Source organism: Corvus brachyrhynchos, unplaced genomic scaffold, assembly GCF_000691975.1.
Source record: "Corvus brachyrhynchos isolate BGI_N302 unplaced genomic scaffold, ASM69197v1 scaffold70, whole genome shotgun sequence".
In the NCBI taxonomy this organism is placed as follows: domain Eukaryota; kingdom Metazoa; phylum Chordata; class Aves; order Passeriformes; family Corvidae; genus Corvus; species Corvus brachyrhynchos.
Genome location: NW_008236217.1, coordinates 5,692,121 through 5,718,458, shown reverse-complemented (window position 1 = coordinate 5,718,458; position 26,338 = coordinate 5,692,121). Strand labels below are relative to the sequence as shown.

General features: G+C 39.2%; 1 protein-coding gene across 1 annotated transcript in view; it reads right to left on the bottom strand.

The window, feature by feature from the left end:
- RPS6KA2 (ribosomal protein S6 kinase A2) overlaps window positions 1-25,329 on the bottom strand; it is a 250,972-nt gene extending 225,643 nt beyond the window's left edge. Inside the window, exon 1 of the mRNA XM_017746000.1 lies at window positions 24,920-25,329. Within this exon, the coding sequence (XP_017601489.1) occupies window positions 24,920-24,967 (48 nt within the window). The 5' untranslated portion in view covers window positions 24,968-25,329. The remainder of the gene's footprint in view (window positions 1-24,919) is intronic.
- Window positions 25,330-26,338: the final 1,009 nt, after the last annotated feature.

Sequence of the window (26,338 nt, the reverse complement as noted above, 5' to 3'; positions counted from 1 at the left end):
TGGTACAGTGGAAAAAATACCATGCAAAGCTCTTAGCTAGTCCTCAGTCCTATAAAACTGGTGAAAGGAACAGCTCTTCTGGAACTTCTCTCATCACTGCTATGGGAAGTGAGATCACATCCACAAAGCTGGGAAATAAAATTATGAACCGGTAGAAAATTCAATAACAAACAACAAAAAAAAGAGGCTCTTGAAAGAACATTTTCTTTTGCTAAAAATAAAAAAACCCCTACAATTTACACTTTACATTTGCTGGCTAGTAACTCTGTTCAGAAAACAGTCTACCTAAGCAATACTCTCAGCTCTGCATGGTTGTAGTATTATGTAAATAACATCTTTTTCACAAGTGAATCTTATAGCACACTTCAATCAAATTTTATTCACTGCATATTATCTCTCTAATGGCCTAGATCCCCAGAGGCAGAGCACCAGTGTCATGCTTTTGGTTTATGCAAACTGAAGACTGTACATACAAGAACATTTTCACTCCAGCTGCTGCACTGCCATTTCTGAAATGGAAAATTATAGCATTTTCGACCACCTCATGAACTACTCTGATCAGTAACTGAGAAACTTATTTCAAAATGAGTCCATAAAGAGAATTCAGGGAATAAACAAGGCAATTCATGTCATTACGTGCACGAACAAGCCAGGCATCAATCCACATGCTCCATTTTGCACAATACAAATTAGCCGCAAAGAAAAGGAGACCAAGGCATACAAGTTATGATAGGACAGTTCTGCCCATATTAGTATGTAGCAAACAAACTATCATTTTCTTCCTAAGAAAGGCAGGGATGCACTAATTACAACATAGTATTAATTCCCTGAGATTAGAAAACACCCATTCATCTGCTCCCATCACTATGCCTACAGTACTGTTTTATTTAAGAGCAGTAATGGGGCCATGAAGCAAATCCTACCATTAGCCACAAAAACTCACGCTGGTTGAGATCACCTAGCAATTTTGGTGCATGTATAGCATATTCCTTCAGAGGAAACTGAACTGTAATCTCTTCTCCAACCGTAAACAAAATATGTTTCAATCCCAAAGAGGAATATAAGTATTTGAGTAAGTGTCTGGCCATTTGGACTACACTGAAGCTGCTGATTTTTTAAATACTTGTCTTGAACTGCATAAAAAGGGATATAAACCCAAAAGATTTGAACACAGTTACTTTCAAAGATTTAGCTGTAGCATCTATTATTAACACTATCTGAGTAAGTGCCTAGAAATTAATCAGGTAGGAAGACAGTGTCTTTTACAATGGTATCTGACATTAAGCCCAAAACTAAGGACTGGTAAATAGTTCAACAAGTAAAAGACCATTTATCATGGCCATCTGCTTAAACTTATATGAATTAGGCTTCCTTGCACACATTTCACCTGCTCTCTGTAATAGCCATTTAGATTCCTGGAAGTTTACTCAGCAAATATTTAATGTTATCAGTCATCATTAAGCAGATCAAACAGTTACATTAACCTTGTACATCAGGTCAGCACTTACTTGGAAAGCTTGTCATCATCTCTGACTGTTAATACCTCAAACCCTTAATAACATCTCTATACATCACAAGCCCAGGGTCAGGGAGTTAATGACATGTATTATCCACAGTCTCAACCACACAACTGGGAGAGAACTAGGGTAATGGAGAGCAACAGAGGAAGATAGTGTTCTAATAATAAGCAAAATTAAGGGTGAAGCAGGCTACAGGAGAAACACAGAAGCAAGTGTGTGTCATGGTTTAACCTCAGCCAGCAGCCAAGCCCCATGCAGACACCCACTTGCTCCCTGACTAGTGGAAGAGTAAAAGCATCCCTTTGGTCAGTTTAGGTCACCTGTCCTGGCTGTGTCTCCTCCCAACCTCCCATTCACCCCCAATTTCCTCAGCAGTGTGGCTGTAGGAAAAGCAGAAAAGGCCTTGGCTCTGTGTAAGTCCTGCTCAGCAATAACAAAAATATCTCAATATTATTAACCCTGTGTTCAGCAGAAATCCAAAACACAGCCCTGTACTAGCACAGTGTCAGAACTTTCACTGATGAGATCTGTAAGACATTTTATGTATATGAACCTCAACAGCAAAATAAAATAGGCAAGTTATTCAAATTTAGAAGTGTCCCTATCATCCTCTTGTCCTCTGCTCTAGGTTTCTTCAGGAAGATTAGACTGGATGGTGTGAAGAAGACAAACATGTTTTTCCAAATCTAAAGGCACAGGTTTGTTTAGGCTGTGTTTAATCAAGCATGGAGACATTGAAAGCAGGAAAGTTCCTGACTTGCTGGGGAAAAAAGCAAGAAGTGGATGGAGAGGTGATCTTTGGAGTAGATTGAAAATGCTGCAATCCTATGTGTTTGGAGTCATATTCTGACACTCTGTTTTATCACCAGCTATTACTTTGATATAGGAATATCTGGCCATACTTTTTCTGCTTCTGGAGCCCATATCCTTTAACAGTATCTCTGTAGGCCATTTTGTATTTTTCATATGCATTGCATTTTACCATCCAGTTTTTAAAGTCCTCCACCCTGCCTCACCATTAAAGGTATTAAGAATCATGGGAAAGTGGTGGGAATTCTTCCATTAAAACTGAGGTTTAGTTATTTAATATAGAAAACTTAAGCACTTCCCACTGTCCTTCTTCCATTTCACAACACTTGCTTTTGATCTTTATTTTCACATATTCCCACCCATCAATAGGTCTCCAAAAATGTCTTAGCTCAGAATGAATCATAAAACTTGAATCTTTTTGTGAATGAGAAAGTATGGATCATCTAAATAAAAATAAAAGAAAAAGCAGTTTTGAGAGCTACCAAACAGAAATAACTGATATACATGTAGATATAAGAAGCACATTCATTCTTAGTTTTTGAAAGATGAAACAATCCTATAAATCTGTTCCATGTGGTTTCTTGCTCTACATTCCTCTGCTGTAGAACTCAGTGATCATTTATTAGAAAGAGGAACCTGTATCACTAGTTTCACATAAAAACATGACCAAGCTCTCAGACCATAAGAAATGTGTGCTGTGCAAACATTCCTCCCCATACTACTGAACTCCAGCACAGCAAACAAAATGGAACCAAAACAAAAGCCCTTCAACCCTGCTAATCAAAACTTACAGCAGGGCTAGTTGCTTGCCAGGCAAATATCAACCACCACTTACAGAAGGGGAAAATCAGGAACTAATCAATATTTGCCAAGTTAATATTACAGTTTTGATAAGACTAAGTAGACTAATAATTTGGGGGTTGGTTTTTTGTTCTTCATTTGTACCTTTCCACTAAGTTCTCTTGACAAGTCTAGAATGGGCAGTGATTAATAGCTGTGGCCTTTTCTCACAGATCAGTTTTTGCCAGTAACAAAGTCCTTGAGTCAGGTTATTTGGTAACCTGCATGAGTCATTGCAAATTATTCATACATACAAGAACAATCCTTTTTTTTTTTGTAAGTACTGCTTTTAACCTTTGTAAGATATCATACCGAGCTTGATATCATATTCAGATAGCAATTCCTTTCACTTGACTAAAAGCTTTGGTCTTTAAGCACAAGGTTTATTTTCATCTAGTGTAACATATTCAAGGTGAAACAATCAAAGGTCCAGAATGAAACCAAGAGAAAAACAGTGAAGATAAAGTATCACCTAAATGAAAAAAAGAAAAATCTAGGCAAGACTTTCAAAAGTTCCCCTTATCACTTATCAGGGTTGTCATAAACAATGCTGCATCTATTAGCTTTAATATCAATGCTGGATTTTTCTTCCCTCTTGCTAAAAGCAGCTAAACCATCCTACTGCCCCTGTTGATGAGACAGTCAGGTGGATTTAATAGCACACCATCTGTTTGTCTGAACAAGTTGCAGTGGCAGTGCTGCTAAAGCTTAGAAGGAGCAGTTTGCACAGAAATCAGTGCTGCACAGAGTAAATAAAAGCTTGTGAAGCTAAACTGTAAAAAAACCCCTGACTTTCAAATAAATTATATTCCTAATGAAGCACATGATATTTTAACTGTACAGACACTTTCCCCCATATCTACACCCCTTCATTTTCCTGTGTCACACATCCAAGACTACTCTGAAGTACATTTCCATCTTTTAGAAACAGTACTCACTATTCAACCTAGAGACTGGTGAAGGAAGAATGACATGCATATAATAAGAGCAGTTTGTCTAGGCATAACTGACGCATAGATTCTTCCTCTAAGATTAGGGTTTCAATTTTTCAGCCTGCTTGTCTTGAGAAAGACTTCCAAGTGGCAGGGATGGAAAAGAAAACAGAAGGAATGAGAGGAAACCATGTTAGGTCAATTGGTCCTTTGACTAGAGAGAGCATTCTTAATTTGGTAGCTTGGGTAAAGAACCTTAAGACCGAAGTAAATAGCCCCAGAACATAACTTATAAAGAGATATGATAAACATGCAGGTGTTAATTTGCTTTTTTCCCCAGCAAGTCAGGAACTTTCCTGCTTTCAATGTCTCCATGCTTGATTAAACACAGCCTAAACAAACCTGTGCCTTTAGATTTGGAAAAACATGTTTGTCTTCTTCACACCATCCAGTCTAATCTTCCTGAAGAAACCTAGAGCAGAGGACAAGAGGATGATAGGGACACTTCTAAATTTGAATAATTCCTATTTTGGTCAAATAGAAGTTATGTGCAATGCAGTTTCTTAAAAGCATTAGTGGGCTACAAGCAATGCTAGAAGGCTAAACATCATGCTTATGACTGCAGTCCACATACTGATTTTGGTGCCATCCTGAAGGATTATCCACAATCACAAAGATTAGTGGGGGCTTAAAAGGAATTAGCAAATTTTGTATGTTTTTGTGCTCATCCTTCATTCAATTCAGTTAATGTGAAACATTATCCCATTGCTGACCTCCAAGTAACTGTCTACCACTCTAGGTCACTTTCAGTTGGCATTTCATTTACATATTTCCAAAGGTGAATAAACTTTCACTAGAAATAAAAGGTCAAAATCTGCTTTACTTAGAGAGTCTTCTCAAGTAGCCACACTTGGTTATTTTATCTTATCACACGTTAAGTTACAATAATAACACCAAATGTACTTCTTACCAAAATATGTGGTATTTCTAATTTTGTTAGTCTCAGTTTAACAGCACTTTGAAGCTTAGAAATTTCAGCACGAGCACTCTTCCCACATTGATAGCGTTACTTTGAGTTACAAGACAGAGCATCTCTTTTTCTTTCCGCCTTCATATGCTGTTCATTGAGAACGTAAGAGGAAAATTAAAGTTGCTCATCTGTAAATACGGGTTCTCAAATCGGCTTGTAGGATTCCAAACTGACATTCTTAATTAAAAATATACAGATTCTTATACAGTGACGCAGGTTGGGAGCTTGTAAAGCAACAGCAATCAAAAGCATTCACTTTCCTTCTCCATTCACATCCTGCCTGGTCATATGTCCCTGAGAAAGGAGATCTCCCTGTCAGAAGGCTGCAGGAATGGCCCCCACCTGAGCCAGATCCTCCCAACAGTTTACAGACACTCCCTCCTACCTTTCCTTTTCATTTTCCCCAAAATAGACATCCATCCCCCTTGAGTCACCCTGGCCTTCTTTTCCCAGCTCAGTCCTCTGAAGACTGTTGCTGAGGTGTTTCCACCTTTTCTTCTCACTCTTGTGTCTTTCTGACCGGACATTTACTGTCAGTCACCTTCGTCTCTGATGGCTCTTCTGCCTTGTTTTCACTGTCTTCTCCTACTCCTCCTCCCTAACAGCCCATAAATTAATTTCTGTAAACTCTAGCTTCTCTTTCTGTGAGAAGCACTGCTGCCAACAAGCCCAAGTAGGGAGGCTTCTCCCTTTCACTCCCTGGCAAGCATGAAAGATAGTCTTTAGCAGGGTTTGAGGAGAACAGTTTGCTCAGCTGCATCAGGCCGCAGTGCCCCATGCTGCCATGGAAACAATGGACAAAACCAGGAGCTGGGTATATCTCATTCAGCAGGCTGTTTGCGTTTTGCACCACTTCTGTCCACGAGACTGGTTGCTCATGCAGCCTTGCTAGCTTTGGAGCTGTTTGCGGGGAACATCTGTTATGCTCTTTTAACTTCTCTCCTAAAGAGAGGACCAAACCACAGATCAGCTTTGATATTCCCATACATGCACGCACACAGCATAACAAGCTACTACTCTTCATTACTGCTAATACTGAACAGGCAGTTGGATCAGATGTTAACATGAAAATGAGCAAGAGATTACTTTTCCCCCAGCATACCAGAAACAGCACGCTGCTTCAGACCCAAGAACTCCATCTACCTTGATCAGAAGCTGAAACCAGCACGCTGGAGTCTAACAGGACAGCTGGTAAAATGCTCACGACAAGGCTGATGCTACCAAGGCACAAAAGGAGCCTGAGTAAAGTTTTCTTCAGGGACTATAACTGTATATAACTATACATTTGCTCCTACTTTTCTCCACGTGTCTTGGGGTGACTTTATGATGATCCTATATCACTGTTCTATGCCTAGAAATTAATTTTGTGCCTTTCAGTGCCTTTAAACTGAGCCTGAGATGGGGGAGAGGAAAAACCAAGGGAACTCTTCAAAGCAGTTTGTTTTCAAGGACACTGATAAAACCTCTCTGCGTTCTGCTATGGCGAGAGGAGCAGGAGGAAGCACCCTGCTTGCTTTCCAGCCAGCTTTCAGCTACTTTTTCTCCCACAAGAAACAGAGAGTTGAACTTTTGTTTTCTTGGGACTTCGATTTTTTTTTCCCTTTTTCTCTGCTGGACGGTTTCAACATCAGAACACAGCGGGACTTTTTCCACCAAGGTGGAGGCCCTAGAGGTGGGCCACACCTGTCCCAGCTCCGAGGAGGGAGAGAGAGATCTACAGAAGGACTCTGAAATTTTTCCAAGTTTCTCTTCCACAGCAAGAGGTTTTATTATTTAGCATTAGTATCCCTTTCCTGTGTGTTTGTTAAATAAATAGTTTTTATCTCTTTCACTTTCCTTCGAGGAAAAAGTGGGAGAGGGCTGGTTGTGACCTGCTTTCTCTCAGAGAATATATTTCCACATTTGCCCAAACCAGCACAAATAATTAGTGGTGCCCAATGTGGGGCTCAAAGAGAAGTAAAAAACCTGTACTAATTACATTTAGGTTTGAATTTACTTATTTTGTGTTGGGATAAAGTAGTCACCATGTTGCTTGAGTTCATAATGTTTCTCTGGCTTGATGTACTGATGTCTTTTTAGTCCTTAGGCTTGTTTGAGGTATTAATGCCTTTCTGGTCCCTAGGGTTATTTGCCTATCCACAACTTGCTCTGATCTTGTCCCTGATACGAAATTTTTGCAGAGCAGGGGTATGAATCAGGTTTTCTATTTTGCTGTGCTTGGTGAGAATGATTTATGAGACGTTAACAGAGGTACAGGCAGTTGTACAAAGGGTATATGATATGTGGTTTCTCTGTCCTAATCCCAGTCCTACTCTCAGTAGCCTGTTTTGGGGGTTTATTAGTAATTGCACCCAGTTTGTTAGAAGTGGAGGAGGCGGGGTTTCCCAGCCTTTCATCTCCCTTCCCTTTAAATTTGATATGTTATCTTTTGAGAATGTTCAGTTTCCCCTGGATGTTATCTGGCACACCATGGTAGCTATAAATTGAGATTTTATAACAACACTGAATCTATATTCTACTGCAAAAAAGATTACCTGAAAACACTAACATTCAACAGCTTTCTGATATTTTCACATTTTATTTCCCTATCATCATGATCATGCAAAATTTTGACCAATATTAAAAGAAAACTTTAAATTTTGAATTCTGAGCATGAAATAACGGAAGGACTTCATTTCTTCCTTGCAAATTTGTGTACATAGAGTGAAAAAGAAAATCTGGAAATGCTTTACTAATTTAACTATGGGGTTTTTGTTCTAAGTCCATCAATACAGACTAGTGGTACTCAATTCAGGAACCAACTTCTCAGGCAAGAGGAGAAAAAGGTACTAGAAGAGTCCTAACCTGTTTTCTTCACTTTCTTTTACATTAAGTAACCACATTGCCTAAATAACAGGTTTGGTCCCCCTTGCCTTAACCTCTCTGTCCCATATTACAGAGTCACGGAATGGTTGGGATTGGAAGGAACCTTTGGAGACCATCTATTCCAACCTGCTGCTAAAGCAGGTTCACCCAGAGCAGGTTGCAGAGTATGGCATCCAGGAGGGTTTTGAATATCTCCAGAGAAGAAGAGACCACAACTTCTCTGGGAAGCCTGTTCCAGTGCTCTGTCACCCTCATAGTAAAGTTTTTCCTCATATTCAGATGGAATATCCATTTTAAGTTGGTGCCCATATTATCACCTCTTCCACTGCTACTTGCCAGAGATTCAATTCTAAGATTTTCAACACAGAAGCTGGACAAACACCAGCTGCACAAAGACCAGTAATTGTCATCAAGTTTTTAGTGGAACATTCGTACGTGAGGATTAAGATACACACCCATCTTGGGTACTTGCAACTTTATCACTGCAGTAGTTGAATATTTGCCTCCTCAGAAGCATTCAGTAGTAGGAGGTCACTGTAAGCTCTGCTTAGCAGCTAGGGAAAATAATAGGTTTTATTAGCCTGGATTTACTTCTTTGGTCAAATACAACTGGACAACCATCTGTAGGGCTTCTCTTTGAATCAAGCAGGTTGTTTTCTGCACTTGAATTTGTTTTTCTCACTACAGTCTGATACTAAGAAAGATAGCATAGCTGCGGCTTTTAGTAGGAAAAGGTTATTTTAAAAACTCTTTGATGTAAAGTTAAAGAAAGCATTCAAGGTGAGGAGAAAAAACATCTCTTCCAGCATCAAACAGAAAGGCTAAGACCAAAACAGAAAATAATCTTGCTTAGCTTTATCACAGTTTCCTCTGCAATTTCTTTTTAATCAACAGGTCTCTTACTGCTATCTTCACCTATTTTACAGTTGTTTTGTATCACTCAATGAATAATGCAGTCTTATTACTACCCCAAAACCTGAAATATTGAAGTGATGCCTTCTGACACAAACTCAGGCATGAGAAAATTGTTTGACTTCCATAGAAAATAAAGGAACTTGCAAAGTTCATTAAGTGGGTTTGGGGTTTTTGTTGGTTTGGGGATGGGGGGGAGGGTTATTATTGTTTTGGTTTGGGGTTTTTTTGGAGGGGGGTGGTTTTGTTGTTTGGGGGAAATTGTTGTTTTTGTTTTGCTGGGTATTTGGGGGTGGGGCTGTACGTTTGTTTTGTTGTCCGCCCCACCACTGCTACATGTTTTCTTCATCTATGGAGGGAAAGTTGTTTTCACAACTACCTATTATCCCCCAATCGTACTTGAGTTGTTAGTTCTTTCCCAAAGAAATGAAGATGTTTACAATTCCATCCTGCAAGGTAATTCAGGCAAATCAATACTAGAGGTTGAATCTTCAGCATACAATAAACACACCAGCAGTATTGCTTGTGAATACATACATAGGTACACAAGGCCATGGCATCTCACAGCTCTTCAAACTGATATGCACTTGCACTTTTTTAATGCTTTCATGAATAGCTCATTTAACCCTACACAGCCCTGTACCTTCAAGTGTTTCCTGTTAAACAAAAACAACTGCTATTCCCTAAGCAAGAAGCATCAAAAAATTATTTTTAGATGTTTCTGGTCAAGTTCCTGTCTGCTTGATTAGTTCTTGTACCAACATGACTTTGTCTACCACCAGAGTCTGACAACAGATATAGTGGATGCCTTCCCATGTTAAGGAGTTGTTCTTTGAGGAGGTAGCAACAAAAGACAAAGGGCAGACACAGCTGCAAGATCTCCTTGATTTTCAGAACTCAACAACACATTCTGCTAAAGGCTCCAGAAATAATCCCCTTGAGATTAAATTTAAATATGCATTCATTTTCTTTTTTATTAAAAAGCTTAAGGAAACACGAAACACCAGTGTCTGTAGCAGTCACCTTGGTCATTAATGACGTGTAAATGTACCTTTACTTTCCAGATTTAGAGTGCTTATAATTTGAGCAAGCAGCTAGGAAGGTTATTTTCTGGTTTTTTTTCAACAGGGCTTCTTTTACTCTTGAGGAAAGAGAAGAACAATATGAATACTAAGCAGGGAGAATGGGAAGGGAGAATAAAAGGGAGAAAGATCCTATCAACATCCAGTCATAAAGAAGCAGAACTATCTGCTTCCTGCAATCAGCCTTCCACGGTAATACAGTACCAACAGCTTGCAGCTAATGCCCTAAGAGCTCCATCAAATGAGTAACCTCATGCAAGAGCTTTGTTTTGAAATCTAGATTCATTTTCCATTTTGGTAGCTTGAATGACTCACAAATATATTTATATATCTATAATGCAGATAACATAAAACAGAATTTTAAACTAGTTTGGGATGAGAAAAACTTTCACAGAAATGATTTTTATACAAGTCTATCACCTGGCTTGTAGAGTCTCATTTCAAACAACATCAAGCAATGGAGCAGCAGAGAAATTGTCACTTAGAAAAACCACATATTAAGACATCTGTAAGGTTTTTTGTGTGGCAGTTTTTCAGAAGTGAGAAGTGTAGTGCAGTATAATGGAGGGGAATGAATAATGTAGCACAGAAAAAAACAGACAAGGCAAGTCCAAATTCTAAAAGTAAAAAGCCATAGTAAAATCCATTCACTTTTCCTTCGTTATTTAACTAACAACAGCCAGAAAAGTGGGGACGAAAAATCATGTTGTATAATACATACTCCTACTAATTTACTTCTCTGAAAGCAGAGCTGAGGAATATCTGAACCCTGAGATCTGTGAGCAAAGCAAGAAACTGCAAGATAAAACTTGATGGTAAAAGAAGAAAAAGCTAACTACAGTTCAAGCTAATGACATGTATTGTAGTTCCTTGATAACTTTATACTAATATATTCTAATAGATTATACTAATATGATCTATTGGATTCTAGCATTGTAGTGCAGTAAAGTATTGCCAATCCATTTTAAGACTTACTGTCTTATTAGACGGCTATTAAAGACATACTAAGATTTGCTTTTCCTTGAACACTGCCTACTTCCCTTTATGTTTTAAAGATTAAATAAACATCCCTAATTTCAATGCAATCATAAAAATAAAAACCACACTTGCAAACTTCCGACTCCTGATCTTAATGAGCTCCCCAGCCCACAGACTTTTCAGATATAATTTTGAACATGACCTGGTGCCTACTTGAAAGGGGCTTCATTCTTTGCTTTAGGAATGGCACAACTTTCACCAGCCTGTGGGAACAGCTGAAGGCAAATAATCTCCTTTAGAAAATAATTCTATTTCCATTTGGCCAGAAAGATATTTTTCTTTTAGGCACATGTCACAGGGCATTGACTTTACTCTAGTCAAAGGCTGAAACATTGTAATTAACCCCCAAATTTATTAAAAGGGGCAAGGAAATTCACATTAAACAAAATATATGGTCTGTGCTGCAAATCTTATTTAGCTGTCATCATGAATTCAATTCAGAAAGGGTGCATCCTGGATTAAAGCCAGTAAAATAAGAATCTTACACTTCCATTCACACCATCCAACCCAGCCTTTCCCCCCAGGGACAGGTCTTCCTAAGGTACCTACTGTGGGAGCTTGTGCCAAAGACCAATCCCACAACTTCCATACAGAGCATCACTGGAGATCTAATGTTGACCCCACAGCCACATCTTATCATTCCTCACTGCTGAGAGTATCTTTTGGAATTTACTGCAGTCTTGCAAATACAGCACACAGTACTAAAAAGCTAGAAAAGTTATAAAATACTAAATCCTAGTTTATAAGCACAGTTACAAATGCAATGTTAATAATTTCTAGTGTTTTTCGATGGAACATTACCCTGCTTGGTGCAGGAGACCAATGAGAGATTAAACGCAGGTAATACCCATGAGGGAGCTGTAAATGAAGAAACAGCTCAGACTTACTTTTTAGGTTAAATTAGGCACTGCTGAGCTGACAAAACTGCTGTAAGAAATAGGTAAGTTACCTCTACACCCACACAACTAAAGTGTAGATTTATTACTTCCTAGAAAACATAGCATGTGTATATATATATATATATATATATGCTTATATTCCCTCTAAGACTCACCCAGTTTGGTAGCCTGCATCAAGCTTAAGACAGGTGAGAAAAAACCCAAGTTATGCCTTCATGGAAATGTACAGGAACCTACCTTCATTGCATGACTCATACCTTCCTTTATATAGTAGCACCAGAAGTCATTGAGAAGAGATTTCTGCCAAGATTGCTGCTTTTACTTCCTGAGAGTTTGAAAACTAAATACTTGCATGTTTCACCCTTTAAAATATAATTTCTGAAGGTCAGCAATGACTGCTGAAAGAAGACACTGCGTCACTCTGGAAAACTACAAAAAAAAAGGTGAAACACATCAGTGCTAATACCTACTGGTCCCAGTATGGCAAGAGAAAAATGCAGCTGCCTATGTAGAAATATAAATGGATTATACTTGTGCAGACACTTGATACCCATGTTCAAGGGGATGCAGTTAATTAACTGGAAGACCATCCTAATTAAAGCAAAAAGGCAAAGACAGATCACACCAGCAAAAGAGTAAGAAAAATTAACTTGGCCTAAATGGCATTCAGAATATTGAAACAGCTAATAAAAGGAAGGATGACTTCTGCTTGCAGCAGAAGGTGCACAGCATGTGTGCTCTGCTGTTAGCAACAGTGCTGAATCCTGGATACAAACAAAACAAATGGGAAATCAATGCAAAGAATTCAGGGATGATGCCAGGGGACAAGAAACAACTTGAATATTCTGCAAAGGAAGAAGCTAAAGCCTCATTTCGGTGAAGAATAGGGAGTTCCATTTTTCAGAACAGCATGCCTTGGGTGTAATCTAAGGAGAAGGTGCAATAGAGTTGACACAAAAATCTCCATGTTCAGCCACTAGCTTTTCCTTAAGAAGAAATAAATGAAAACATTGGTAGTTTGAGGTGCCTAAGATTCATTCTGGGAGTGATGTTTCTTCTTAAAGTCAGAGAAATAAATTTTCCAAAATAGTCTATGTCTTAAGCAAAAAGGAATCAAGTTTTACCTGTCTTTCTAGGAAGGCTTTAGTACTGAATGATTTCAAGAGAAAGTTGCTTGGACTTAGAAATCTTTTGGCAAAACAAGAATACTACAAAATCTGTGTTTGCCACACATCGAAAGAGTAACTCTTCAGCAACCAGAACACATGCAAGACTAAACCTTACAACATTGAGAGGACCTGACATGGAATACATTTCGGAGGATGCTGCTTACACTGCATTCCTAAATTTTAGCTAGGGAAGATACCTGAAAAAGTAAGCTGAGAACAAGGGGAACACTTCAAAACAACAAGAACTATTTTTTAACAGTAGCGTCCACAAGTTTCATTTCATAAAAGCGCAACCACCAGAAGCTAAAAGTTAAGGATGTTGTGGCCCAGGCTGCAGAAACATTAAACCAAGATATAACAGAACAAAGCTAGCAATGACATCGAAATATTCTCACTTGCAGCCCACTATCTTGACCCTTGCCTTTCCTTTGGGTTTCCACAAATATTATTAAAAAACAAACAAACAAAAGGTGAACTTAACATTACTCTACTGTTTGTACATTTCAAAATTTCTGGGTGAGTCCAAAGGCACCAATGGTATTTAAGGCCATGAGCCTTCAGGCATACTGCAAACTATTATGACCAGACATAGTCACTGTTAAAAATTTCAACAGAAGTTGCACTGGACTAGCAATTTGGTGCAAGCATCCAGCTGCACCACAACTACAAGTAGTATTTAAATGATTTTGCATATAATAGATAAAAAATGCCTGCAGGATTGGGTTTTAAATTTCTGTATGTTCACATTTTCTTCCTCCACACTTCATTTAGCTTACATCTAGTTATATGAATACTTAAATTTTAAGTGCAGGTGTTCAAAGTGATTATGCTTGAATATCATGCAGCAGTTGTGGTCCCTTCTCTTCTTCCCTCTGCAGTCTGCCCCAGTTTATCCAACAAGTCCTGTTATTATCAGTATAGATCAAGGTACAAATTCAGTTCATTTCTAATGGATATACAGAACTAGGTATAATCAAAGAGAGAGCTAAAGAAATGCATGAACATCAAGAATAGAAAGAAAAAGCTGAAGCCTCCATTAGAATAGTTCTGTAGCTTGAAAAGTCTTCTCAGGTGCAACATAAGAAGGCTAAGGTATTGGAATGGTCACATATGTTGTATCAAGTACAAACTCACGAAGGATTTTCTGGCATGTCAATAAAAGGAACACGAATGGATCTGGGTTGTTAAGTCATAGCCAGTGACAAGTGGAGTACTGTGGCTCTGAAGGTTTCGTGTAATAAAACTCATCATTTGCAACCACCCTTGAATTAGCACAGACACTGTAACCCTAAAGTTAAAAATAAAATTATCAGAGGAAGCAGAACAAGTAAAAGGGCTCAAAGACAACTGAGAACGTTTACACGGTCCTGGCATCAATGTAAGTTCACTTTACTGAACTCTGCTCTTAGAAGTTTATTGTTTTCTAAAGCTGAAGAACATTGGCTAAAGAAGATCGACATAAAGAAACATATGAAGTATAATAGACCAAAGCTTTGAAAAAAGTATGTCAAAAGGTCAGCCAAGAAATAGAGCAATACATTAAAGAGGAAAAAAAAAAAAAAAAAAAAAAAAAAAAAAAAAAAAAAAAAAAAAAAAAAAAAAAATCAAAACCACATTACTAACTGCTCTTGAAGATACCTGCAAAGGAAATGGTGGTTCTGGAAAGAAAAGAACTTGCTCACACAAGGTAATCATTAATTGTTTCTGAAGCTGCTAATCCCTTCTCTTCTCTAAAACACACCATGAGCTTTGCAGGTTAACAAAGGGTAAATAACTTGAATGACAATAGTGCACAAAGGATTTACAGGTACATTCCCTGACAGACAAATTTGCATGCAGGGAAAAGTACCTGTTTGAAGCCACTGATCATCAAGTCATTTGGGGGAGTGCTCTGATTTTCAGAACAAGAAACAGATATTTATCATCACAAGGTCAGTTAAAACAAAGAATCTAGCATACTACCTGTGCAGAAAAGAAGAACTGACTAATGACAACACTATGAACAGTGCTGCCAGAACTTATGCAGAAATGTGCATTCCCATGAATCAAAAAATCTCTAATTCCTTAAAAGTTACAGCTTTGGAGAGGAGTTTCTATATTTCAAGTATCTTTCACACAAACATCACTTTCTGCCTCAGACTTCTCTTCCAGGGCCCTAAGATTTCTCAGTCATTTGAACATGACTTTTCTACTAGGAGTTTCCAAGCCACAATACATTTTGCTTTTCTGAAAGGCAACATAAACTCAGTATACACATTAAGCTCAGATAACAGGCTACAGAAAAAAAATAAGTAAGTGCAAACTAAGTGGGAGGAAAGTACATCAATTATTTCATCCTGACTTTGTCCCAAGAAAAGCTGCTGAGCTATTCTTTGCACACAAGTTCCACTCCTGTGTCTTATTTTCATTGTAAACTCAGAAGCCCCATGGAATAAGGTGATTACTCCAGTCTGAGTCAGGTTCTTGAACACCAAGCCTGTGCCTGTCCTGATGTGAAGTTCTGCTCCTTCACCGTGCTCCTTTCAAATTCCTCTTCATCACGAGTCCTCACTAATTCTCAGTGAAGGGTTTTGGAAGTGGACAGCATAGGACTACTCAGCAACAGGAGAATTCAGGGGTGCATCAGGAGTTAGGGCATGTACAGTGCTCAGCCAAACTACAGAAGAGCAATCCTTACAAGCTAGGGAATGCTATTACTTCTGGCCCTGGTATCCATGGAAGCTACAGAGGGGGAACAGCCCTGTAAGGCATAGGGCTATTTTAAAAGTGCTATGAGAAATGCAGAATTAGGCCCAACGCACTGCAAAAGGTACCAGTTATGCCAAATTCTGTTCAGCATTTTCTGCCATGAACTGGGTCTCAGAATCGTCTGCAACAAGCTGCAGTATCTGACCTGAGCATAACCACAATTAAGAGTCATTAACAGAAACAAACCAAAAATGGCTTCTCTTCATAGAAAGCCATATATCTGCTCACAAAAATCTTCAAAAAATAATGAAAGGTATGGATAAAGTCAACTTAATATGAAAGTATGTCAGCTGTTTTCCAGAGACACACCCAGTGACTACAATATGGGTGCACTTGACAATGGCATCATATCATGTGTGCCAAGAAATCACATTTTCCTACTTTTCAACACACCAAAATCAAGTATACTGGGGAGAAGAACAGGTCTTATGCAATACTTTCCTAAATTCTGTGCTTTCATCTGATATTATACACAGGTATGTGGAAGATCCTTTCAGAAGGCAATTATAACCCACCACAGACTCAGAGGTATTTCATCCTACTGGGTAGCTGAGCAGATAGAGGCAGTAGCACTTTTCAGACTTCCAATTCCTCATCCCTTGCACATTTCTCTTACTTGAGATTCAAAGCATATTCATAGCAGTAAAAACAGTATTGATTTTGCTTTAAAAAACAAATACACATCCATCTTTGTGTATATTTGCAGTAAAAGTTAACTAGTCAGTGCCCCTGGGGGTGTGCAGCAGGCAGCAGAGTGCAGCCACACAGGGAGCTTCTTTCTGAAGCTCAGAAAAAATGTTATTTAAAGAGTTTACACTGCTCTAGCACTTGCCCCAGCACACAGAGTACAGGGACATATTTGAAGCCCTGAGGTATTTCCCAAATGCCAGTGGCAAGATCCTGGAGCTCAAAGCATCTGTGCTTGCCTCCAGCTAAAGGAAAAAGTACTTCAGAGAAAACTTTAATGAACTAACATTGAATTAGTCACACAATCTCTTTAAGAGACACTGCACAATGCCAAGCATATTGATAGAGCACAGAGAAATGTATAAGAAAACAAGCAGGAGAGAAAGCTGCGATACACCGTACATCTCCACGCAAATTTTAACTTTTGACTGCAGATTTCAAGAAATTGCTGTACAGTGCAAAAATCTGCACAATACTAGAAAGCTTCACGTAAGAGAAGTCATGTATTTTCTGCACACTCAGCAGTAGGCCCTCAGACAGTAGTTCTAGCAAATAGTCTTCAAGGATATTACTACAGTTCTGTGCTCCAGGGGAGAATGTCACTACTGTGCAGGAAGAGTTTGGGGTGGGGAACATATCATATTAATCTGATACACACCTATGTAAGGCAAGGTTTAGTGTATATAAGGGTGTGACAATATGCATAATCGTCTTTTGTTGATTTTCTTGCATTTAATCTTACAGTGGTGTTTCAGGTAGTCTCTCTTTACCTACCAATTTTTTAAATAAGTTAAATTATAAGACATATTTATTAGCATATTAGGCTAGCAATAGCAAGGAAAATCACATCAATTTTACAAAGGTTAATGTCAAAATCCCCATTCGGTTCTTCAGCCCATCAGTGCTTCTTCTCATCTTGGAGCCCCAGAGAGATTCCTCAGCAAGACCCTTTTCCACAGCCCTCCCAGTCCTACCAACATGAGAGTCTGTTGGTGAAACATAAGCTTCAGGAGACAGATGAAGCAGTCCTTCATCCTCAGCCAGGGAGGCAGAAGCACCGTCCACTGAGAGCAGTCCCACACCCCCATACATCGAGGTCCTGCTCTCCCCAGAATCTTTCCCAGCACTCCCAGGGGGGGCAATAGTGTGTCATGGCCAGGAGAGATGCCCAGTGGAGCAGAGCAAGGCAGGAAGCAGGCTGGTAATGCAGCCCAAGCCATGCTGCAGGGAAAGAAAACAGAGCAGTTGTGGCAGTCAGAGATCACCTGGTAGCATTTAGCATCTCCAGGCTTTTCCCTGGCCCAAACCAGCACATTTCTCAAAGCACTACCAAGGTCTGTCTCACACTAGATCACAAGCTTATTGAAGTACTAAGAGAGTGTTAGGCTCCACATAAGAAATTTTATAGGAGGACCACAGATACATCTAAGAGATGGAAATTTGCTGGCATTTCCACAGGTCCTCCCGTATCACTGTCACGTTTTAGGGTTTCTTTTTATTTGTTTCACTTGTTTCTCTGTTTGTTTGGGTTTTTTTAAAGAGGGGGAAGAAGGAAGCCTGCAGTAAGTTATCATTAAGAACTATGGATCAGCTCCATCAAATCTTTGGACTTGGAAAATACAGCTGATATTTTACTTCCTTAATTCTTACCAGAAGTCCAGGGAGTTTTTCATATTATTTATCAATCTGTTGAACATAAGTACTGCTGTTCCACCCAAACCCCTCATTAGGGCCAGCGTGCCAGTTTAAAAGCAACCTATTTTTCCTCCACCTCAAGTACAAGAATAAGAATTTTCTTGTCTGCGTGCTCCCCTATTGTTCTATTGTTTTTAGACCCTATAGAAATAATTGCTGTATCACGTGTAGCAAACAACATGCCAACACACCTCCACCCAGGTTGCACAGATGCACGCACATTCACCACATACAAATTCTCAAACTGGGCTTGATTTTCATTCGCAATCCAGTTACATAACCATGGACAGCAGTAGCTGTCTCACTGGCATATTAGCGGTATGTGTAAGTAGATATTTCTGAGCTGTGGTCACAGACTTAGGCATGGCATTGCTCAAGACATGCAGCTTGGGGGAGGAGGAAAGAGGGAAGACAGTGCACAAGGGCTGGCTTGCCTTCCCCCTCAGTGGCTCCCAGTTGTGGCCTCAGTTGTGGCTCCCAGAAAGCCTCCACAAGCACCACCTCCTCTTGAATTTACTGACGCACCTCTATCAAAGAATTCAGAATGCTTCAGTTGCTTCTATTTCTACCAACTCAAGTCTATTTAGACTGACATTCTGCACACCAGAAGATTGCCTCAGGCTCAATTCTTTTGCAAACTTTCAAGCTTGACTAGGTCAGCTATTTCTCAGAATAAGATGAGGAGAAGAAAAATACCTATGTTGCTTAGCTCAAAAACAAACCTTTCCTCTCTTCCCTCAAATGAAACACTCCTTCGGAACACTGACACAAATACAAAGGGCAGAAATATGTACAGGTCTTGTAACATGAGGAAAAGACAGAATAGAAGTATAAAGATTAGCTCCCATTGTAATTTTGAAAGTGATCAAACTATTTGAATTCAGAAGTCTTTTATATTCAATCTTATTATTCCTTTTATATAGGGATACAACTTTTTGGCTATAACATGCAAAAGCATGTGTAATGTTTATACATGACTGAAGGCCATTTTAACATACTATTTGTCTTTATATTAGTTCTATTTATGTATATTATATGTATTATAATGCACACCTGTAGCCATGCTAAACTCAGAATTTTACTGCTTTCCTTTTACAACTCTTTGTCTTGACTTGAAATTCCTTCTTCTTTTGTGAACAGCCTGCTTCATTCTTTGTTGACACTAAGAACTGAACAAGTACTTCAGCTACAAGAACAACACGTTCAAAGGCATAATTGTCCTCTTAGTGTCTTGTGAAGTTTAGGAGACTTGTACACTTCAGAAAGCTTCTCCTGCATCTTTTCAAAATAAACTACCAACAAAACAAAGTTGTATTTTCTGTCACTCAGTGCTGCAAAAACATATGAACCAAAAAACTCATAGAGCTTTAACTCCTGCCAGTGCCACGCAGACAAGTCCAAGGCTTGTATTCTGACAGAGAAGTAGGCAAGTCTTTTTAAATGACCAGGAATGTCTCACCAAGAGTAAGAGAACTAAACTGTTCCTGCTTGCAGCTTTTCCTTTTAAAGCCCAACCAGAAATAACATCCAGTTGTTCCTTCTTTCCTCTCCTCATAGAACAGATGCTTCAAAAGTTAGTTTGACAGCAATTTCTGTGTAATACTGTGATCTCTTGCTCCAAGTGATCACGCCCTATCCATTATCTGTTCTGGGAACCAAGGAACTAGATTATTTTAAATAATTACATATTTCCTAGAGCAAAACTTTCAGCAAAGTTCCTCATAAAAACATCTATGGACTTACAGTTACTATTGCATGGTCAAAAGATTGCAGTTATTCCTTAACACCACTTTACAGCTGGAAGACAATACGGCATTGGGGTCAACCAGCTCTAGGCATAATCAAGGCATGCAGCTGCCTAGAGAAACAGGCCAGTGTATGCGGCAAAACAGTCTTCCCTCCTGCCCAATCCTGCCACAGTCCCAGAGAGAGATAGATGGATGTTCCTGCAAAAGGTAGGATAGGGATCACAGGGCAGCAGCTTGCTTCATATATGCAGAAGTGACAAACAGAGCACTCTCCAACCTGTTCCATCCCTCAAGTCCTTCAGCAGCTGCAGCCACAACACAAGGCTGCTTTTCCCAAGCTCTACCCCCGACCCGGTGTCCCAGCTCCAACTTGTTCTTCTCCCTTTACCATGAGGGGGAAGATACCTGACTTGACTAGCCTCAGATCTTCATACTCAAGAACAACAATCATCCTCAAAACCCACCCAGCAACCTTGCTGACTACAACAGCTCTTGGCAGCTTAACAGTCTGAGGCATTGTGAGTGGAACAGATGGAATCCTTTCCCATATCTGGCTTCAAAAACATCCCTACAACTGCCAAGCTGAAGTAATTTTGCTTGGCTATCTTAGTCTTAACAGTAGTAAAATGAAGATTCATTAGCATGTACTCATAAGACAAAGCAATATCAACAGTGGTCATGATGTGCCAACCTCATACACAAATCAAAGCCCTCATGAATCAAACACCTAGGTCCTCACAGCCTGAGCCAAGGAGGCTGCCTCCAGCTGACAACTGAGGCAACCTGTACCTTCTCTGGACCAGATACAGGAAACCCCCTAGACACACACACATCCCTATTGATAGGTTATTTAGAAAAGCGTAAGAGAAACCCCACACACTTGTTTGAAACAGCTCCCCAAGTTAATTCTCATGCCTTCTATGATTTCCAACATATTTGGAAAGTACTATCCCCATTTTTCTCTAACATTGTCCCAGTCATGACAGAAAAAAACTATTTGCCAGATCAGGCACGTTTCACTACCTCAACACAACAGTCCTGCAATAGTCCCACAGTAAGATAGGAGTCAGTTAAACACCACTAGAATTCCCTGCATTCCTGTGAGCTGACCCTGTACTGAACAATGTCATCACCGGGGATAGGAACTGTGACACTAAATTATACAGGTGGTGTGCATGCAGGAGGGGGGAGAGCCTTTGAAAATCCTTCCACTATGAAGGGTTCAAGCCCCTCACCCAAAATGGACAGGCAGCATCACCACGATAGAGCAGCTCCCTCAACTCAAGCTGACTAGGTCCTTGAGAACACAACAGATAAGCATGCATATGATAAACATCTAATTTTATAGTATGAAACATATTGTTTTACATAAAATATGAACAAGTACCAGAAACAAAAATCACAAAATACCTTGCCCATGTGTATGATTCTCCCATGTGAGAATGTACAGAAAGACATCTAACCGGTCCACACTGTCGGATTCTTTTGGTGCTAGATATCTTTTCATTCTGCTGTCCTTTGCATCAGTGACTCAGTCATATATTCCTTAAAGACAGAAACTTCTATTGGTGGCAATGGAGAAAAGGCAGAGGCATTTATCACAAGCTACAACAGAGCAATATTCTGCCAATACTGCAGTCATTACCAAATTGTTTTTCACAATGCTGAAAAAAATTAAAGATCCTCCTTTTTAATGCTACAAAGAACATATGCATCTCCATAAATCATTCAATCAGCATTTACAGCACCAGATCCTTGTAAAAGAATGCATCAGCTGACATCTTACTTTGTTTTCCTTAAGTGCTTCTCTCTTATTAGGCAACATTGTATCTTAATCTTAAACAGTGAAACTCTAAATTACCCATTTTTAATAAAACCTATTTTTCTCTGTCAGAATGATATTCAAGATGTTTTTCACTAGCTTTTTATTTTCATGCTGACTCCATTACTGAATTATAGTTTATTACAAGCAACTGTTTTCAGATCCATTCCTTAAATCAAACTGTTTATGTGATACTGTATTTTCTGTGCATACCAATTTTGTAAAGCATACTAATTCAAGAATTAGTTAAAGCACTACAGGAGGAACATCTCTGTCTTTACATGATTGTTCCAGACAAAGCTTTCAGAAGAAATTGAGTAGCACAGGTAAGTTTACATGGAAATGTAATTTACATTTACTCTCACATGTTAAGCAGCAGCCCGTTCTTTGGAAGGACAACAGTTCTTTCAAGGTTCAGTAGGCAAAATTGTTAAATGTTTTCTTAGCAACTAATTTTTTTGGTCCTGAAAAAAATTCTTTTAGGAACCACTGTGTGATTCTGAGAGCTTGAAAGACAACATGTCCTTTTTCAGTCACTCTCCAGGCCAAAGTCATGTTGTCAACATAGCCATTGAAGACTCAACTCTGAAACCACCCTTCGTATACTCAAGATGAATCATTCACTTGTCTAAGAGCTGCTGGTGCCTACACAAACAGCAAGCTGAGTAACATCTGATAAGGTGTCTGACTGCTGCTTTAGTATACAATATTGAAGAGTAAGCATCTGAAGATGTTCACTACCATAATCAAATGCAATGTCATTCTTCGGTAGATAGTTTTTTGCCAGAAAATACAGGACTGTACTTAGGTCCGATCTGTCAATTTGGGGCATTCTTTTATATGTAAAATTAAAAGCATATCCTTTTAACTTAATTGCATCAACATCTAAACAATATTCATGTAGGCTAGCCATCAGGTAGATGCATATATTCACAAAAGGAAGAAGGGGGCTATGAGTCCTTCTCAAAACCTGCTTCAAAAAAATATTGCAATGAGAGTGGCCACAGTAAATAAAGAAAGAAATCATCAGCTGAACTCCCTATTTATCAGAGCAACCCCCCTCAAAAAATATTCGTAAGTTCTGCCCAGCCACCACTCAAAGACTTAGTTCACCTAATTCACCTTCCAGTTATTGGAGATTACTGTTTTTTTAACCACAACACTACAACCTCATTAAAGAGGAAGGGAAGCAAAATTCTCTATACTAACTAGCTGTGATATATTCAGGCAATCTAGGATGACATAGGTTATTGATTCCTGTGATTCAAATGACAGCATCAGACAGAAACTTGACTCTGTCATAATAAATTCATGCACTTGCTTGAGTGCAAAGTATGCACACACAGTGTAGGGCAGGATCTAGCCACTTGTTCTGCAATGCCTCCCTTTCTTAGCATCTAGAAAAAGGCCTCTTCAAACTGAACCTGTACATAACTCTTGGAAGGGTTACAGATGTTTTCCACCATTTTCTTTTGCACATTATTACAAATAAAACCAGTTTGTTTAAAATACTCCATCTGCCTCCAGAGAAACACCAGGAGCCAGCAACACAGATGAGTACGTGAATGATATATGATTTCTGTTGTGTGGCACCATACAGACATCTTTGTGAGAGAACAAGTTGCTATGGGACTCCTGAGACTACCAATAACCTACTGCGAATTTCATGTTAACTTACGCTTATCACCACCTTGGTTGTACCCTCTTTCACTTTGTCACTTCAGACCAGTAGCTCAATTAAATAAATTTCTAACAACTACATTAAAATAAAATCCAGCATAAGTTTTCTCTCTTGCATTTTAATCCACTTTAACTGATTGGGTGCTTTCAGTCCTATATTCAAGAATATAACAAAAAAACCCACCGTTGTTAATATATCCCAATGGAATTACTACCATTTGATCAGGTATGCCAGCATTAAGGCATATATAAACTAGCAAATGGCAAAATTCTTCTCAGTCAACATAAGAAACCCTAAAAGGATAGTTCAACAGCACAATAGTGATATCAACATTTAAATGCTGAAAATTTACTCCAGAGAAAAAGGTACAACCAACCATCTGCATCTGTGAATGTGCCAAAAATCAGTGAACCATGTAGCAGATCCAACTTGCTTTGACATGCAACTGTCTTCTCTTGTGCCCTTTTAAAACTGCTTTAATTAGTATACAAAGAAGTTGAATATTTTATTTTGAAGAACCATATTGCAGCTATCAGCGTGAAATCTCATATATGTTAAATTTTACCGCATGGTGAAAACACAAAATTCCAACTGACTACAACTGCAAATGCCCTGCATGAAAATTGAGATGCTTTACAGAATAAAGAGACTGCACTTCTAATCAACCACTAATAAAGTCTGTTTATGAGTAGCCAAGATGAGAAGGAAGGGGAGGGAAAAAGCCCAGTATGTTTTCATGACCTATGGGATAAATGCTTATATGTTGCCAACAAAGGATCCAGATAACGCAGACATTAAAATTAAAGAATGGTATTTCGGATAGCTAATTACCGCAGCATTCGATACCTAGCTAGGTAGTGCTTGACAGAAACATATGATCTAGAGATAGTTTTAAACTCAGTTTAAACTCAGTTTTAAATGGAGTTCTACCTGAAAGTATTCAGTTTTCTAGTAGATGTATTTGTATCTCCAGTGATTTCTGTGAATATATTTGAAAACAGAGTGCAAATATACAGCCTACACATAACATATATGCATATCTCCTAATAACAGCTCTTTTTTTAAATGAGAACCAGTCAATGAGCAGCATTCTGCTTTGTACAACGCAAAAACTTAGCACTAAATTGCTCGGCAGATTCAGAATATACAGTACCACTAAGTCAAGGAGCACTGCTAAAAGCCAGCATAACACAACAGGGTGACAGAACCTGTAAACTGTATCTGTAGTCAAACTAACCCCTGTAGCATGCTGCTGAAGTCTGCTTTTGATGGATATTAATTGTGACCCAGACCCCAAGCCAAGAATAACATTACACTGAGAGAACAGTTCGAAACATCTCAGTGCAAAGAAATCACAAGGCTGAGAGCACATAAACAATGCAATTATCAAACTTTGTCACCAACCCAACTAAAGCAAGCAAACCAAAAAAAAGCACTTTACCTTTTTAAGGAAAAATTTCTGCAATTTCTTGTGAGGCAGCTTTATCATCTTTTTTTCACTATCCAGGATACAGGTCAGGCATTGCAAGTACTTGAGCCATTCTGCAGGGGCTCGACACCTTTTGCCTTCTCTATTAACTCGCTGCAGTCAGCTTAGCTCAATGCGTCACCAAACACCAGCCCAGCCCCGCAACAGATTAAAAGGCAAGAGCTAGGCTGGATCTCATTTTTGACTCAAACAAGGAAGCTATAATACAGACACTCCATCTCCAGTCAAAGCTTCAGCTGTGTTGTCAGCACAAGGAGGAAGAGAACAGGTATGAGGTCAGCATTGCTCCCAAAAAAAAAACCAAACCTGCAAAGTTAAAAAGGGTGCTTACACAGGGGCAAGAATTTACAAGAAGATGAAAGAGGCACAGAGATGCTCAGTATCTCACTGATCCTTTCAAATCCCATGTTACAAAAGAAACCCAATGTCCAGGACTCTGAACATGACCCAGCACTGCCTGCTGAGTGCAGCTTCTCACTGTGCACCTGTTAATTAAGCACATTGTATGTGATTCAGCCAAGCACAGGAAAGAGCCTGTCACTTACATTCTCTTCAAATCATTTGAAGACTTATTTCCTCTGAATAGTTTTTAGAAAAAACTCTACAGAGAGATTGCAAGCAAAGATGTTATATACAGATCCATACGGAGGTATTTATAGAGCACACCGATGCTGGGTTTGATTCAGTACCATAGGAACCAGCGACCATGGGCATCGCTGCCTCCCCTTTGGGAATTTGCAACCTAAGCTCAGCTTCAGAAGGAAGGCCAGGGCTCAGCAGCACACCAGTAATGTTGTGTCTCCTGGGCCAATGGTGTCCTAAACCAGCAAGCACTGTAGGGTGATCTGATCTCAAACACTGTGTACACTCCCAGTTATGGCAATGGGATAATCCCCATCTTTAAGAATGAAGCCCATGCTGAAGCAGCTAATTTAACCAGTTTAAAAATCACTCCATGGTCAAGCTACCTCCATGATCAGTGTTTGAAGAGTCAGCATGTGTAAGAATACACAGAAATGCACTGTGAGAGGAATTTCTTCCAAACACTATCAGCTGGTCCCAAATCTCCATCTCCTGTTTTTATGCTGTAAATATGATTTCACACAAGCTTCAAACCTCTAATAGTCCATCTCTACTTGTAGCATTTTTCTGCCATTTGCATAATTTTCTTACCACAAGGACTCTTGTTTGTTCCTCTGCCCTCTCACTGCCCATTCTTCAGGAGCTTAAGTACCACAAGCCCCATCAAATGTCACTGTAAATTTCCATTCCTACAAAGGCACACGTGTTTAACCTCCAGCAAGTGGCAAGGTCTGAGGCAAGCCAAGGAAACAGGAGGTTAAGAGAATTCAGCACACACTCAGCTGCAGA